This window comes from Muscardinus avellanarius (assembly GCF_963383645.1).
Source record: "Muscardinus avellanarius genome assembly, chromosome: 18".
NCBI lineage: Eukaryota > Metazoa > Chordata > Mammalia > Rodentia > Gliridae > Muscardinus > Muscardinus avellanarius.
The window spans coordinates 27,221,910-27,240,229 of record NC_137804.1 but is presented as its reverse complement, the minus strand read 5'-3'; the positions used below and the strand labels follow the sequence as shown (position 1 = coordinate 27,240,229).

The following is an 18,320-nucleotide window of genomic DNA, read 5'->3' as shown; positions in this document are numbered from 1 at the left end:
GTCACATATAGAAATCTTTTGAAGCTTCCAAATAGTTGGGTTTTGGTAAAACTCCCCACTCTTCCATTATTTTAACATGTAGTCATCCTGCATCCCTCGTGACTTCTCCAAAAAACCTCCACATGAATTATCTGAAGGACAACTGAAACCACTTACCAATATACAAGTAACATTTTATTTTATATTCTGTCTTCCGTTGGCATGAGCCTTTCCATGTTTGTTTGTTTTTTTAAAAACCAGTGAAATATACAAATCACACAAGACGGAAATATGTACAGAGTAAAGGCCATAGAAGATATACATAATATCTGAGTGACACGTAGAATATCTTACATTAAATAGTTTCTTTTAAAAGCTGGGATTGTTAAACTCAACTCTGTTCAAAAACAAGAATCGCCAAAAAGGAACACGATCAGATTTAGCAGATAATAAAAAAAAAGTACTTCATGGTTTTTGTAGAATAAAAACCAAAAAAGTGACATTTTAAACTTATTAGTGCTTTTTAAATTTCGAGATCTTTTGCTGGCAAATCACTGCAACTGAGGGGAGATAAATATCCTTGTACTATAAGAGCCAGCATGGTTGGCTGAGGTGAGAAGGCCACGGAACCCATGAAGCTCATGGAGACGTGCATCTTGTGAGACTACTGAAGCAAGTCTGAGATAGGAACACATTTGATGACGCTTTGAGGAAAGAGCTGTCCTTGTAAAAAACAAAAAATTAAACCAGCTCTCTGTGTAGCAAGCTGGCTTTTCTTTTACAAACTCAAACAAATTAAGTGTCACCAAATCGGAGAGTCAAGTCACCAATTTCCACTCTGCCAGCTGAACTCGGCAAAGTGAAAAGATGACGATACTTTTAGGTTTCCTCTCTGAACATCCATGTCTGTGATGAACCCATACTGGCCCCTCCACAGAGTGTACGGTAGGGGAGGCTGGAGACGAGGGGGTGGACAGGAGAGAGAGAGAGAGAGACCACCTTCAAACGAGCGTGCATTTCAGAGAGTCACTGTCAAGCTTCCTCAGAAGCGAGCTTGGTTCCTGGTGCTCTAGTAGTGATCCCAGCAGGGCCGTGGGCCAAGCACCAGACTCAAAAAACTTTGGAAAAAACCCAACTGGATTGCAGTGAGGGACGACAACGCTCCAGACTGAGGAATCAGCCCAGAGTAAACTGTAAATCTGAATCACTGGCTGCACTGAAATATAATTATATTTATATTTATATATGTATATATTTATATATGTTCTGTACAAAAGACTTTGAGATATCAGGCACCATTAAACCACATTTCCCACCCCCCTTATAAATCCAACTGTTCAAGTATATTAGGAACAGTTTTAGGGTACACCTGCAGTATAATAGGAAAAGCACAAGTGGACAGTCTATACACAGGATTATAACAGCGCAAGGCCAGGACACCTCTGTGGACTCTGTTAGCCAAATAACATCAGAACATACGAAGTTACTGCACTTCAAAATAAAAGTTGCAGAAAGAAAAAAAAAATCCCTAAGTAGTGAACTGGTTTCCAAGCAGAACTCATATTTCCTTTCCTGTCCTACATGCCAAGGAGACCCAAGAGCTGCCCTGTGGAAGCGTGGCCAGCATCCCACCTGGGCATGGAGGGGCCAGAGAGGGCTTGGGTAGGAAGGTGGATCTCATTTTTTTCCTCAAAAAGGTTTTCTGCTCTGGTACAGTATTGAGCTGCATGCAGTAATTGTGTTTGGCCTGAAGATCTGTGAATGGAATTCATGTATGATTTTCATTATCAGCATTCATGAGCCAAGTATCCCTAAGAAAATGACAAGATATTTGTCTTTATGTTCCAGCCAACACCTCCTGCCCAGATGAAAAGCCTGGTATCCAGCATCATTTGGGGACAAAGAGCCCCTTCAAATCATATCCTCGCTATAGGAGCTTTCTTTTTTTTTTAATTTCTGGAGACTTTTCCTCTCTGCTCCCCAAGTTTCATGATAAACCAGAAATTTCAGATGGAATATTTTAGAAGGTATATATCTTTTTTTTCTTTGAAAACATGAGATTTTTGCTCTCATGCTTTATTTATTTTGTTACTGGGAACTGAACCCAGGGGTGTTCTACCTCTGAGCCAAACTCCTAGCCCTATTTTAATTTTGAAATAGGGTCTCACTAAGTTGCTGAGGCTGGTCCTCAAACCTGTGATCCTCCTATATCAGCTTCCCAAGTACTGGGATTAAAGGAGTTCTCCCCTATACCTGGCTACTCTCACATTTTAAATAATCGTTCTGAAAATAGGAAAAGCAGGCTGGCAGCCCTGGGAAAGGGCCCCATTTTCCATGTTTTTGTTTTCAAGACCTTTAATCTCAAACCAGAGCGTTAACAATTCATTTTGGTCACGTAAGCAGAATCATGCATAGATTCGTGCCCCCCTCTTCCAACCTATCCTGCCCACCTCTACGAAGCCATACTTGAGAAAAGAAGGTGTACTACATTTCCACTCCTTCCAGACGTGTACTACGTCCACACAACTAACCTGGGGTGTGTGCTATTCCCCCTCATCCTTTATGAGCAGAAAAAGCCATGTATTACCTTCTCAAAGATCCACAAAATAAATATATTTTACTTGGTTCCCACCCCTCAATATTGCCAAATAATAATTATAATATTAATAATAAACCACAGAGTTCTTAGATGGTAACAGGACAGAAAGAGAGAAAATATATATATATGGTCCTGGTTGTAATTCTTGGGGAAGAATAAAAAATATCTTTATCAAAGTAAAAGAACCGGAATCACTGTACTTTCTATAAATAAGTGGGTCGTGGGTCGTGGGAGTGGGGCTGGGTGACCGGCGAGCACCCACTATTTGCACACGAACTGGTCCACGATCTCTGTGCACTTTTTGCACTTGACGTAGCAGCACCAGTGGAACTTGCAGTGGCAGCGCTCCGTCTGCACCGTCTTGAACTGGTCATAGCCGCGGCCGCAGCACATGAGCTCGCAGCCGTCCATGCCCTCCGACGTCTTGTTACACAGGCGGCCCTGCGTGCCCAGCGAGCCGGTGCTCTCGTTACGCACGCAGTAGTCGGGGCTCGGGTCGATGTAGACGAGGTCCTGCGTGGTGGGCGAGTTGAAGCGGCTGTTCACCTGCACCAGCTTGCCCCGGCTGTTGAGCCTCATGGCCGCCGCGCTGTCATACTTCTCCTTCAGGGCGTCACCCACTTTGCGGAAGTCTGCCAACTGCAGCCAGCACGTCTTGAGGCTACACGAGCCGGACACCCCGTGGCACTTGCAGGCCACGTCGGCCAGGTTGTACACCGTCTGGGGGTGGGGGAGGCAAAAGGAATGGTGAGTGTGCAAATTCTCAGAGAGACCAAGATGCAGGCATAGGCTGTTAGCAAAACTCCTCCCCACATTCTGGGTTAGGGGCTGTTACCTACTTCCCGCTCCTTTTTGCCTACTAAAAGCCTGTATTGCCTTATTTATTTATTTTATTTATTTGTTTTATTTATTTATTTATTTATTTATTTATTTATTTATTTATGTGGTCCTGGGGATGGAACCCAGGGGCCTCTACCTCCAGGCTATACCCCCGACCTATTTTATATTTTCTTTTGAAACACAGTCTCACTAAGTTGCTGAGAACCTCACTAAGAGCTCAGGCTGGCCTTGAACCTGTGTGATCCTCCTGTCTCAGCTTCCCAAGTACTGGGATTACAAGTGTGGGCCACCATGCCTGGCTTGTGTTGCCTTATTTAAAAATTACCCATGGTAAATATCCTTTTAGCCCACATAAACTGGTTAGTTGGTTGGTTGGTTGGTTGGCTGGTCGATTGGTTTGTGATGCTGAGTATTGAACCCAGGAGTATTCCATCTCTGAGCTAACACTCTGCTATGTTTTATTTTTTTATTTTGAAACAGGATCTCCCTAAGTTGCTGTGAGCGTTGCTAAATTGCTGAGGCTGGTCTTGAACCTGTGATCCTCCTGTCTCAGCCTCCCAAGTACTGGATTATAGGCATGCACCACCATGCCTGGATCCCACACAGTTTTTGAATGGGAACAGGGAAAATGGTCCAGTTGCTTCTTCTTTTGCAGGGAAGCATTAGCAGTAACACAAGTACAAGGACCCCAGAGATGATTCACAATTCCTTATACCACCGCCTGGGTTAATCCTCACCAGGCCTGGAAGCATGCCATTATCATGCCCATTTCACAGAGAAAGAAAGGGAGGCCCAGAGATTAATTCCAACTGGTGAGTATGAAGTGCTAAGATGTGAACCCAGGAAGCTGGACTCCAAGCCCACGCTCAGTAATATCACATGGGTGTGCAGCTAGTACATGTGGAATTGAGAAGGATTCACCCTCAGGGGCATTGGGATCCACTCTTCACCCACCCCCACTATCCTTGCTGCATCCCAGGCACCACTGAAACCTTTAGACTCTCAATTTCATTTACTCATCCCAGCAGCTTTGCAACATGAGATGCACTCGAGGACCACACAGTGAAACCGAGAGGGTAGGTGACCTGCTGAGGATGCACGGCTAAGCATGTCGGAGAAACAGCCTGGATCTTGGTATCCTCATTCCGATTTCCTACACAGCCCCGACTCTGCTCACTAACCCTGCCCCAGTCAAGAGCACCCATCCCGGGACCAGGAACACATGGATTCTATTCCTGCCCCTGCCCTTGACTTCTGCAACTGCCTACACCTTTGTAAGAGTCCCTTTTTCATCTATCAAGGGGACTGTGAGATACCAACCTCCCAGCACTTTTAGAAGGATAAAATTAGAAGAGGCACAAAAAGTGCTTGGTGCTCCAGACCCAGAAATAAATTTGGTCTTACTTCAGGGTGACCGTGGCTCTGGGCCTGTGCCCAGTCATCTCAGGCCTCCCAGGAGCAGTGCCCAAGGGCCTGGCCCCACAGAGCAGTGCCCAGCTGTCTGGGAGGTGGTGGTGGCCGATTTATGGTGCCTGTTGTCCACAGTTCCCGATGCCAGGGGCCTTGCAGGGTCCACGGGGCGTGGGTGTGCTGGTGAGGGCCTGCCAGGAGCCTAGAAACCCGTTCTAGCCCAATGGCTTCCTCTCTCCTCTGGGAGTCCTTATGAGCTTTCCTTTAACAGTGTATTCTCTTGACATAAAGACTTTCAGGCACTCTGCTAGTTTGAGAAAGGTTTTGCAAACATATTTAACCTTTGCTCCCCTTTGAGGAAAATAAAAAGCAAAGGCCCTGGGGAAATTCTAATATGACTTTCTGGCACAGTGTCCAACTTTCCACCCCCAGCTCTGCCATCCTAGAGAAAAGCCGTCTTCAATGTAACCTCACACACCAGGATCCAAATTCAGCTCCCTGCTCCAATGACAGAATGTACCCTAAATAATCAGTTAAATCTCCTACCCAATGTCTTAGGTGCAATTATAAAAGTAAAGGTGCTTTTCAATTCCCCTTGCCACTTAGACATTTCCTGACCCTCTTCCCTTGGTTGTCAAGCCCCTGATGATTTTTCTATAGGAGAAAAGTGTCAGAGGTTCTAGAGATGGCTGAGAGCATGGACCATAGGTGCACCCAGGGGTGGCTTCCGAAGAGTTGGCCACACCTCTGTCTGAGAGGCATTTCTGCTCAGCAGCATACTGGGGCATCATATGTACACTGTCACCAGGTCTTATGGGATTCCAGAGAGAATGGGGCTGAAACCTCACCAGATCAACCCATACTGCAGGCCCTGGAGCAGGGGGTGACCTCAGAAAGGGAATGTATGTATGCCTCTACCATCTTGTACCCCATTAAGATGTATGACCAAAATGCACTAATAAAAACATTTTAAAAAAGAAAAGGGAAGGCCACACATTCGTCACTCCTAGGGCAGCACGGGCAAAATCCTGCAGAGTTTAATCACTTCCTGATGCCCCCAAATGTTTAACAGAAAATAAGTGAGATGAAAGTACCTACATCATCTCTGATTTCCCTACATTTTTGACTCCATAATATCCAATAAGTAAGTGATCATTTATCAGGCACTTACTACTGACCAACATTAAACTAAAACCTTAGATGGAACCAAATTAAATAATATTGTAAGTCGTACATGGTCAAGTATTCGCAATTTCATCCAGTTCGACTACTGCCTGCTCTCGGTCCTCAGACCCCTTTGACGGACACAGAAATGGAGAAACAGGCTTTGAAAGCAAAAAGGGGGGGGGACTGAATTTACACCTATGGTTTTCTAATCCCCTAACCGCTGGTCCTGCAGCCCTCAGCTGTGGTGCAGGGATTTTTAACACCAAGGAGCCCAGGCTTCTGTGTCAATCCATCTGATGTTTTTTTCATGGCCATGAGCAGTTTCCTTGGCCTCAGTTTCCCAATCTTTGAAGTGAGGGTGTGGGGCTGGGGAGTCCTAGAGCTCCTTCCAGTCCTCCACAGTCTACTCTGTGATTATCTTCCTTTCCTCACCCCAAAATACAGAAGAGTGAAATCTCTGACCAGAAAGTTCCTGGCACCTACCTTGGGCTCTGTGAAAAAATAATGGCCCTGGTTTTCAATGCTGCCAAAGTTAAGAAAAGTTTTCACCCCTTCATTTTAAAGCAGCCATAAAGTGCCATGTGTTTAACCGCAGGGGGAAAAAGGGTCTTTTGAACTATTGTGGAGTAGCTTTTCATATCCCCACCAGGGGAAGGAAAGAGCGGGCCCGGGCAACTCATGAGGGCCGCGGATGGACAGACAGACGGACGGACGGACGAGCCTCTCTGGGCATGACCATGACCGCTGTTCTCTTCTCTCCAGAGCCACCCTGTGATTGGCCTGATGGTCAGACCTATAAAATTCCACACTGCTAAAAATGCTGTTGTTTTCCTAGAAAAGCCCTTTTCAAAAACCCTCAACCCATGGGGCCTGCTATCTAATGACAAAGGGCGGACAGGGAAAAGAGAGGAGAGAAAGAGAAAAGCTGGGGTGAAGCCTTTCTCAGTGGGTGCCTCACAAGGACAAATCTGAATGCTTTCCCCTAAATTGCAATCTAACAAACAAATACCTTTAGGGAGGAGGGAGAAAGCCATTAACTATTTATTTCTGGGCTTGCTCTACTAGGCAATGGTACTGAGGACCGACCAAAAAGCAGGGAAGAGATTTTTCAGGCAAATGCTGGCTGGGGGTTCAGGTGGGATGATTCGCCCCTAGAGGCCTTTCCAAGGCATGGACCCCTCTCCAGAGTCCCTTAGGAGGAGGAGTTGGGGGAGGGGCAAAGGAGGGAGAGAAGAGAGACAAGGAAGAAGGGAAGCCAGAAAGGAAGGCTAGCCAGGTGTGATGGCACACACCTGTAATCCAGTACTTGGGAGGCTGACACTGACTCAGGGGGGTCACCAGTTCGAGGCCAGACTCAGAAATTTAGGGAGACTCTGTTTCAAAATAAAGGATAAAATGGGCTACAGGTGTAGCTTGGAGGTCCAGGGCTGGAGGAAAACAGAAAAAGGGGCAGAGCAGCGGGAGGCACTCACCCTGCGGCCCGCCTCATTGTTGTGCAGGTTCATGAGGATGCGCGCGCTCTCGTAGGAGCCCTTGGCGTGGATGCGCTCCCGCTCCCGCGCGTCCACAAACTCCTTAGCGAAGCGGTAGCCATAGTCGATGTTGTCTCCGCAGCCGCCCCAGAGCCAGTCCCGCGGCAGGTCCTTGGGGCGCGCGGCGCGGCTGCAGCCGCAAGTGGACAGCTCGCCCTCTCGACAGGCCCGGCTCATGGCGTTCACCACCCCTGCTGCACTCACCGCGTAAGTGAAGGCTGTCTCGCGGCTGCCTGCGGGTGAGACATGGGGTCACCGGGCTGCCTGCCCACTCCGCCCGCCCGCCTTCCTCCCCCGGGTGCAGAAAAAGCCACCCACAGAGCAGCCAGAACCCCTGTCCCCTGGAGGGCCAAAGGAGCCCCAGCACACAGCAGCCCAGGACCCCTGTGTGCAGGGAGTGGCCAGGCCCCAGGATGTCAGGCATGGGCCTCCCCACAGGGTATGGAAGAAGGGTGCAGGGTGACCCCCCCAAGGACATCTGCAGTCCCTGGCCCTGTTGGGGAACTAGAGGAAGGGAGACAGGGAAAGTTACCCTAAAACCTAAAGGCACGCAGTCCCTAGGCCTGGCTAAGAGGCAGGGTGAGGCCCTGACACACCAGCCCTGGGCATCCAGTGGGAGGTAGAAAGGGAGGGCCCCCAAACACTGCAGCCCTGCAGGGGGGCAGGCAGAGCACCCTCAGACTGGCTGCTTATGATGAGCCCCAGCCCCAGCACACACCAAGATCCTGGGCCCACCTCAAGGGGAGCCAAGACATCCCCAGCCACAGGGCACAGAGGGGCAACAAGCAACCAAGGACCAGCAGATGTGCTGCCTTCCCTGGACAATTCAGCACCTAAGGCCAGAGTCCAACGAGGGATTGATTTTCTCTGCAGCTCTTTTGAAGATATTCAAAACTTCTTATTTCCAAAAATGCACATGAAAGAAGTCATTGAATGAGCTCAGAATCGGGCTAGACTTCCTCTACCTTCACTCCAGCGTTTGGGGTTATTTTCATTTTGAGTAGGAGCATAGAGTGTGTGAGGCTTGGAGCCTCTGAATCTGTGAGGCCCCCAATCTAAGGCAGACACTGCCGCGGCCACACTGGTTTTGCCTGGTGGCCCTCCTTCTCCATGGCAGCTGTGAGTCCCCTCCTGTTCCACCAGGCAACACAGTTTGTCTCTGGATAAGGCTCTTAACTTCCCAGGGAACGATTCTAAAACTGTTCATAGAGAGTTACAAATAAAACTTGCTTCTTAAGTCCCCAAAATGATGGGCCTGATACTTCTCATTCAAGAATCTGAGTGTCTACTTTACACAGTCTGTTGTTCCTCAAAGCAACCTCTCCAACCACCCCAGACAGCCTTTGCATCAAGGTGTGGGAATGACAGCAAAAAGGGAAAGCATGTGCACATGTGCGCGTACACACACACACACACACACACACACACACACCCTAGGGGAAAGGGGGAAAAGTTCTCTCCTTCCCCCAAACTAGTTAAGACTATCTCCTTCCCTGTTTATAGGAACCCTGTTTGTGAGAAGGGATATGAAGGTGATCCTAGACTACTTTGAGTTCTGCTTGTACGTGGAGGCGTTCCTACAGGCCACCAGAAGCCACTTAATAAGTGTGTGCTATGAAAGACAAAGCGTTAACCCTCAGCCAGCTGCCCGACCTGGGGTGAGATGAGAGGGACCCGCTCTCCTCAACTGCAAAATAGGGGTATTGAAGAAGACCTGGCAGGAAGGCCCCTTTGGGTGCTGAAATCCAGGCACCAGGATCCCTTTCCCCTGCGCTTACTGTCTTGGGAGGAGAGCCTGAGGACAGCCTGGAGCAGGACCTGGCCAAGCAGAAGGCCCATTCTGCAGGAGGATGCCATGCTAACACAAGCCCCCGGCAGGCCACCCTTCCTCGGACTCCCCCGCTCCACATTTCCAATGTAGCTACTGTGACACCCCCTTCCAGGAATGATAATAGTTTTGATTCACCACATAGCCTTCCCCTTTTTAAAAATGAATAACTTGAGAAGTGTGCTGGTGGTTGGCAGGAAGATTCAGAAAGTTCCAGAGACGCTCTATCTATTTAGGCCAAATTAGAGAGGAGAGGGTGCTGGGGGAGTAGAAACAGGCGGAGAGGGACAGATTCTAGTGAGTTATTTCAGGATTAACGCTGATAATACCGAAAATGTTGTGGCCCTGGACAGGAGATTTGTAGAATAAAGAGGATGTGGATAAAGGAAGAGAGGATAAAAGGATCCTCTGAGGACAGCAAGAAATAAGACACTGTTCTTTGAGTACACAGAGCATAAAGGGCTTTGCACAAAACACAAATACTGCTTTTTTTCATTAAGTCTATCTTGAGCATTTCTGGATTTCCGCATCCACCCCCCAACCCGAACACAAACCTGGTAGAAATCTCTAAGCTGCCTGCTCAGCACAGCACCAACGTCGGTTTGAAAAGCGCTCTTGGGCTACCAGCCTAAGGCTCTGGCCACCCTGGTTGGGATCCTGCTGACTGAGTTGGGTTTTTCTGCATGCAATCTACATCTACTTGGGTCCTTACATCCCATAAACATGGTGCCTTCCTGGCCTATCTTTTTGTAGTGTGGAAACAAAGACAAGACGAGGGAACAAATGGGGAAAGAAATGGTAGCATGATGAAAAATGGGAACGTTTCAAAAATGAAGAGTGGGCCCCATGAGGCAATGGTGCACCATGCCTCCGAGCCAAGGGCACCTCAAAAAAAGAGTGGAGGATGGGTCAGAGGGGACAGCTAAGCGGCTCAGACACTGGCCCCTCCGGGGTCAGGTTTTCACCAGCTAGACCGAACTCTCCCTGTCTCTGGGCTGCTGCGTGCTCGGGATGGGCACATACACACCTGGGACATCAGAGGTCTTTTAATTTTTCCTTTAGCTCATTCACTTTAAACGTACAGTGAAGTGGAAAAGTGAAAACAGTTCGGTCCATGTTCCTTTCCCATAAAAACCTATACAAATTCCTTCTCTCCATCTTTTGAGTCAAATAAAAAGAAAAAAGAAAAAGGCTGCATATTGTCCTACCACCAGCCACCAACTTTCTGCTCTGAAATACTAATGTCTGCCGGCTTTGGGCCACGGAAGTTGGGGCCTGCTCTTATCTTCCAGGGCATCATCTAGCTTCCCAAAACATCCAGAAAGGCCACAGGGCAGCCTCTGGGAGGGTCCCCTCCCACCCACATCCCCACAGCTGAGGACTAGACGTTGTACTTGTGCAGGGCCAATTAAGTGTAGGCCCTTGTGCCAAGCGTTCTGCTCCTCCGCCGGAGGAACAGGCTCTTTGAATCTTGGAAAGCATTTAAAATAAATCTCCAGCAGAACTCCAATTCACTTAGTAATGATAGCTTTTTCTGAACATTTTGGCCCCAAACAGGTCGTATATGAAGATGAGAAGAAAACGTTAAATCAAAGCTATGTTCGGGTGACTACACAGAAAAACAGTTCCAACTGCTATTTTTCTCCCAGTTATCATCAGAGATTTTTGTTAACTCATATCCATGCAAAAAAGCAGCTCCGTTGTTTGAGAGGCAGGCAGTTGAGGAGGAATACAAAGGAAGGCGGAAGGCTGATCTGTAACCATTCCCATAGAGTTTTTAAAGTCTGTAGTTCACTCGCTCAATATTGGAAAGCAGAATTAAGTCTCCACTACAGCCCAGTTAACTGCATCTGATGGTCCATAAGCAGGGCCCACGCCTGTGTTCCTGAAGCTTAGCTCCTCCATTCATCCCAGTATATACATTAGCACATTTTAATCATTAACAGAAAGGACAAAGCCCTATGAAACTTGCAGGCTGGGGCTACAGGCCATTTTCCCACTCAGTTAGAAAAACGGTTTCCAATTCTGTATTATTTTAGTTTATGAAGCCCCTTGGCTCAAACATCGACTGACAACTCTTTTTTGTTCTCCATGAATGCACTTTTCAGCGTTTTGTGGAAAGCATTTTACCCATCCGGGATGGATATTAAGCTAACTTTGTATCTTCAGTCACCATAAACAGTTAATTGCTTTGATAAATTGCTCCTTATTTTCAGAGTCACTGCAGTCATATTAATTATAAGGGCTCGTTTGCATAAAAGTAAAGAAACCTAAAATATTCACATTAGGAAACACACATAGGGCCACATCTGTCAAGTAGGATCCTAGACCATTAAACAAAACCAGAGGCCAAGTGATTTTTCAAATTTTTTGCCTTTAGCCTTGTTTAAATGGTATCTCCTCTCTGAATGGAACAACAAGACCAACAACATTTTTAAACAAACTAAATCAGGCCGTGAGCAACACACTTAAAACTTTTTTTAAGCTGCTAGGTTGAGAGCCCAAGCATATGCTTTTCTGTTGATTGTCAAAATCACACACGTAAATCGGATCACTTCTAATTAAAATTCTTTCTGGGACTAAAAATAAAGCTTTTAACATATATATCGTTGTAGCCTCAGGAAACATCTATATTAGGCAAATTAAAACCTTGCTCACTTCCAACCTATCCAGCATTTTGAAAGATGCCAATTTTTTGTTCAATGCCTGGTCCATTTGAATTGGTGGCTTAAGAAACTTCAGACAGTCAAAAGGAGTCTTTACATTTAAACTAGCAGCAAGAGGATTCCACTTTCCCCGTCTAGTTTTGAGAAACCCCATTGCCAGTCCTGACCGTCACCCAAGCTGGAAGGCACCTTCTTCCTCAAACATGCAAGCAAACACCAAAGCCCTGTTCTAGGGGGGGAAAAGTTTCGATGTGTTTTAAGTGATTTCCTACCTATGTGCATAACCCTGCCAAAGACAGAGGTGTTATCCACCGTGCTGCAGTTCCACCTCCGATGGCGGAACTGGTACTGGCATTCTTTGATGCCTGTCTTCGCGCCTTCTCCGATGTACTGCATGTGGTCCTGATACAAGTGGCAGAGTTTCTTCTGTCCTTGAGAAAGTCCTGCCAGCTGGCTGCAGAGAGGCTGCGCTCCTATGATATATACTTCTGACATCTGAACAGGGTTATTCATACCTAGCGACCTGCAAAGGGGGGGAGATGTGCATTTAAGATTTACGTGAACTCTGGAGGCAGGCCCCCTGAAAGCATGTCAGCAATACTGAGTTTTAAGCAAACAGATGCTTTTTCTCTCCTGCTTGTCTCATGACAAAGTATGAGGAGGGCCTCATAGAACTCCTCTGTTTAAACTCCACTCAGAAAACGGAGGTATTGTGGAGTCCCCGTCCCACTTGCCCCACCGCCCTGCACCAGAACCAACATTTCTAAAATCCACTCCAAAAGGGGAGAGATGGCAGTTTCAGGGACCAGCCTCTGACCTTAGAAAAAGTGACTCACTCGGTGCTCACAGTGGACAGATCTGCCTTAAATATGCATGGATGATGAAATAGGCACAATCAGACATGGGCAGGAGACAGCAGTTACTTTCGATGGATAGAACAGAGGGACAAGTTATACAGATGGAAGAAAAATCTCCATGCTTCTGGATACTTTAAAAGGGCTCCTTATGTGATTGTGAAGGACCCAAGACAGGGTATCCAGTGAGCACAAGTCATGTTTGACAGACAGAAAAATGCTATTCATTTACGGGGGGAAAATATCCAGAACGCCGTCAAAAATAATCCTCTGGATATATTGCAGTCTCTAAGGCCTTTCCAGAAGAAACCTCCATTTAAGGGACATTTGACTGCTTCAAGTTCACCTCCTTTTGATCAAATTTTAAGCTCAAACACTTCTCCGCTTGGAGTTTAAGAAGTCTTCCTAGGACTCCGCTGCTTTAGATTCTCTAGGTTAATAACCTCAAGTGACAGAAAATAAAAGTTGAAACTCACTTTTACTACCTAGAGGTGAAAAAAGGTAAGTTTTATAGACAGGCTTACAATTTTCAGAGAAGTGAATTTCTGTTCCCTTTTATTACAGGATGGGCTACAAGTACGCATCTGAACAAGAGCCACATAGAAGAGGCCCTAGATTTATAGGTCCCTATTCTCTAGGGAGCTGAAGATAAGCTTTAGATATTTGCAAGTTAAAAGGAAATTCTGATTTAAAATAGATATAAATAATATATATGCATATGCATTATATAAATGCACTATCCATCTTTAAATATCAGAGCATCAGAGAAACTAATCCGAAAGAAAAAAGAATTTGCACACAGAATGAACTTACCACCAAGAATTGGCTTCTATGACAACCTGGGCGAAGGAGAAAAATATGGCCAGAGCCATTAAGAAGAACTTGGAAGACATTGCACTTCCAGCCGTCCTCAAAGCCACTCTTGGGCTTAATATTCCCATCGACTTCTGGAGAGGGAAGAAAGCAGATGTTTATTGCCTCTCAGATACTGTTCAAGCATACAAGTTTAAACAACGGAAGCATCCGGGGTCTCTCAAGTTTACTGTTGATTGACTGCGCTTCTCCTCCGCGTGAGTTTTTGGATGGCAAGATATAGGCAGTTTCTTTTTTCCAAATTAATCCACCCACGCAACCTCACCAGGAAATCTGATTTCGCTGGGATCCTGCGCACGGGGCACGCCAGCGATTACAAACATGTCTCGATGCTGTTGAGTCAAAGCCCGGGTGCCAGGCGCGGCCTCCTCCTTGCGCGCTCCAGTCCCGCACCCCCTGGCTTCCCTGTGGTCCGCGCAGAGCTCCGGCAGGGCAGCGCACTCCGGAGCCCGCCACCAACCGGGTCCTCTCCCAGACCTGGGCCGGGCAACAAGTGGAACCAGAATTAATTCCATGGGCGGGCAGGAGGAGTGGAGCGGGCGGCGTGGAGGAGGCGGGGTGGCTAGCTCTGGTGGGGGGCAGGACGCGGGAGGGAAGGGCAGGGGTGGGGGCGAGGCCCCCCGGGACGGCTCGCGCGAGAGTGCCCAGCTGGGAAACGCAGCTCCCTCCGAATTAACATCGTATGTTTCATAATCAGTTTACGGGCCGATTTGGGGGAAAGCCACTTCCAGATGCGGAAGAGCAGCCTGGGTTTCCTTTCTGAGACTCTTCGGGCATATTGGGGTGGGGAGAATATGGGGGGTAGGGAGTAATGGGAAGAGAGGTCTGCGCTTCCAACTAAAGGAACCGGAAAAGAGTGCCCCCACCCCCACGGCCCCCTCCCGCCCGCCCGTGGCGCCGACTCGGATTGAAGGAAGGGCTGGAACTCCAGAGGAAAGAAAGGGGTCTGGGTCCCGCCATTCTGGGAGAGAATTCTTTCAGCTTCCCACAACTTTTCCCCCAGATTCTAACTTTTCACTCTCCCTCCTGCCCCCACGCCAGAGGGAAAGGGAGAGGGAAAGAAAGGCAGCCCAGAGGGACTTGAGTTTCTCTTCTTCAGTCCCGTCGGGCGTTGGCTACCACTTCTCCATCGATCCTGGCCTTGGGACCCCGCCACCCGCCTGCAGCCTGGCCTCTCCAGCTCAAGTTGACTCGGGTCGCTCAGCCCGAAAGGCAGAAGGCAGGGGGAGGCCAGGGCCATGGAGGCGGGTTCCTGGAGGGGCCCGAGAAGCCCCGCAGCTCTGCCCCAGGTCTCAGGGCGCTGGGATCCGTCCCCGCCCGCCTGCAGCTTCCTTCAGGATTTCCGCGGCAGCCTAGGAGGAAGCTTCCACTGCCTTCCTCCCCACCCGCGACTTCTCCACCTGTAGGCGGTGGCGGCCGAGCTAGGACAGTGCGGGTGGGTGGGTGGTGCGAGTTTCCAAAAGCCCCCTTTCTCAGAAGTGTAATTATACGGGGCGGCGCTGCTTGCAGCCCCTAGGGAGCCCCTTACCCCAGGAAAGGAGAGAGAGAGAGAGAGAGAGAGAGAGAGAGAGAGAGAGAAGAGAAGAGAAGAGAAGAGAAGAGAAGAGAAGAGAAGAGAAGAGAAGAGAAGAAAGGGAAGGATCCGTCTCCTCCAGGCGGCAGAAGGGGCCTGCCGGGAACCTGAGCCTGAAGGGGAACCTGGCACTGGGGCAGCCAAGGGACCCTGCAGCCGCCGCGGCTGCTTTTCCTCTGGCCACCCCTTCGGCCGAGCACCTCTGGGTTTCTGGAGAGAAACGCTTAAGTGGCTCCCTGCGCCAGCTAGCCAGGGCTCTGCGCCCACGGCCCAGTGGTCCTCCACGCACCGCAAAGCTGGGGGCGCATCCTGGAAAGCTGGGGTTTCCCCAGCGCAAGAGAGAGAAGGCTCAGTCTACCGCCCCCACCCCAGACCGAAGTGTCAAGTTTCTTCCAGGGGAGGGGGTGGGCTTCGAGGTCTGCCTTTCCAGGAGGCCCAGGCTGCAAAGCCTACTTTCCTCCACGGCGACAGACGCTGCGCACCGACACACATATTCATATTATACACTCAGCCTTATGCACATTTGCACGCTTACATGCGTGCACAGACACACATGTTGCGACGTGTTTCCGAATCCGCGGCCTCACACTGTCCGGCGGGGCGGCAGTGCGGGCACTTTCGGAGCCTCGCCACGGGCGGGGCGCACGGGGCGGGGCGCGGGTAGTGGAGAAATTGATAACAGATTCGGGGGATTACAGCGGATCTCTTTGTTAGAGCCGAAGCCACACAAACCGAACCCACTCCTGGCCCTACGCCCCCGGGGCGAGTCCACCAGTTCCCAGAACCCAGGCCAACTGGGAGTGAAGCCATCTGGTTCAGCGACTCGGGTCTCCGCAGCTCCAGGGTAGGGGTAGGCAGGGTGTCCTACGGGGAGCCTAGCAAGTAGCGCTTTCACTTAACCCTACGCGCTTGTCCGGAAACACCTTGGCCTTCTTCCTGCTCCAATCCCATTGTGACCCAGAAAAGCCCCCCCGCTTTTGAAAGATACAGGGAACCCACGGCGAACTGAGCTCACTAATACATACATCCACTCTGTAAGGTGAAACGTTGTCATCTGTTTAACCAAGACCTCTGAAGACGGGTCACACCAGGGGTAAAACAAAAATTCTGACCAAAAGCCGAATTCCCTAAAGAATGAACTTAAAAGTTTCCCAACAGGGTCCCAGGAAAGCCCCTGGAGCTCTGTTCCTCCCATGCATGGCTCGGGCCTTTGGGAGGGTTTTCCAACCCGGAGCAGCTCCATGCTGTGGCCCAGGGTTAAGCCTCTCACACATAACTTCCATGTAGAATAAATGTGTCAACTGGGAGGTGGCCTGGAGTACTGAGGGGCGAGGGAAGCTGATAGGAGGATGTTCCTGGGCCACCTGGAGTTTCTGGACATGCAGCAAAGGTGCCCAGTGCCCAAGAGTAGAGGATGGTTCCTTAAGAGAACTCATGAAAGCACTGAGCACAGATCCTCAACCCTCGGCCACCGGGCCTATCTCACTGGGTCTGGGCATCCCCTTCTCCTAAACCATACATCTGGGGCCCAAGTCTGGGGGTGGAGATGAAGTGTGCCAACTAGGCGGAAGAGGTCGGTTTGACTCTGCTCTCCTCCCAGTGACCAAATGGAAGATGGGAAACTCCAAGAAGAATCTCCACTCCTGGTGCAAAATTGTTTTCCTCACTCGGATCTCTCTCTAAGGCAATGAGAGAAATGAAGAAACTTGTGGAAGGAAAAAAGGAGGTTGCAGCCACAAAATTGGGACACAGTCCCAGCCTGGAATCCAGAGGGAAGAGGAGGTCCTGAAACCCAGGCCAGTAAGCCTCAGCTTTCTGGGGAGCAAAGGAGCTACTGCTCCCCATGCCTGGTGCCTGGGCATACTGGGCATAGCTACAGTCGCCCCAGGCAGGGGTATGTATGTCCAGAGCTCTGTGTGTGTGCGTGCGTGTGTGTGTGTGTGTGTGTGTGTGTGTGTGTGTGTGTAAGGGTGGAGGGGTGGAGGGATTAGCCAGAGGGAGAAGGTCCCTATGGAGCCAGAATCTGTGCAAAGCACTTGATCAGCTTCCTAGTGCCCTGGTCCCAGGGCCAAAGGCAGGTCAGGAAGGAAGGCGCCAGAAAAGGTTCTCCTGGGTCCTGTCCCTGGCCCACCCCTCCACAGGGCTTTTCCGACCCCAACACACACACACACACACACACACACACACACACACACACACACACCACTTATACTTTCTTACAGGAGGTAGGGATGTCTGAATCTATCCACACAGGCTCAACACTATGGGGAGGTAAGCAGTGTTAATGGAAGGAGGAAAAATCAAACACCAACCCAACCTTCCATCTTTAGAGAAAGTTTCACCAGTTTTACCCCCACTTAAAAAAAAATAAAGAAACTGAGGCCCAGAGGGGGGGCACTGAGGGAACTGGTGAGGCCACACAGCTGAGGCCTCACTGAGGCTTTCTAGCAGGATCCCCTCATTTGAAGCCCAGAAAAGCTATCAACCTTTAGTCCGGTTGCCCGAGTCTCTTTTGCAGGAGTAGACCCAGGGCCCTTTTCTATTGCAGCGACCACGCAAAAAGCAAGAGTCTTCTAGGCCTTCAGAGAGGCGGTGCTGGGAGGGCCTGCTGTCGGGAGGGGTGAGGGGCGGCAGAGGTGGGGAAGCAGAGACGCAGCCTGCGGGTTCCGAGGAGCCCTGCTCCCAGGCGTCCTACCTCAAGTCTGCCAACAGGGGGCAGCCGGCACCGCCGGCGCGGGATGAGAACGCCGGGTACCGCTCCGAGTCCTGTGCGCAAAGTTCTGAACCCCGCGCACGGGAGCGCTCCGGGGAGGACCTCCGAGGGGGGAATGGTGAGGGACGCCTTCCCTCGATGGAGCCGGGGGAGGGAGGCTTGGGCTCCAGGCCTCCCGGCCTCCAGGTGCCGGCGCGCATCGGCGCACTGGGCACCCGCACCTCACCTTGGGCTGCCCGCGTCGTGCGCTCCCGGCGGCCCGGCCTCTCGGGGCTCCCGGGTAGGG

General features: G+C 49.7%; 1 protein-coding gene across 2 annotated transcripts; it reads right to left on the bottom strand.

Annotated features, from left to right (window-relative positions):
- Positions 1-2,839: 2,839 nt before the first annotated feature.
- WNT5A (Wnt family member 5A) lies at positions 2,840-16,131 on the bottom strand (the record flags this gene model as incomplete). Of its 2 annotated transcripts, none has more annotated exons than XM_080714954.1 (5): positions 2,840-3,298; positions 7,468-7,760; positions 12,294-12,544; positions 13,689-13,822; positions 16,063-16,131. In XM_080714954.1, the coding sequence occupies 5 exons, from the start codon at positions 16,129-16,131 to the stop codon at positions 2,840-2,842; spliced, it is 1,206 nt and encodes a 401-aa protein (XP_080571080.1). The 2 variants fall into 2 exon arrangements, with proteins under 2 accessions (XP_080571080.1, XP_080571079.1); XM_080714953.1 differs by lacking the exon at positions 16,063-16,131 and adding an exon at positions 14,226-14,439.
- Positions 16,132-18,320: the final 2,189 nt, after the last annotated feature.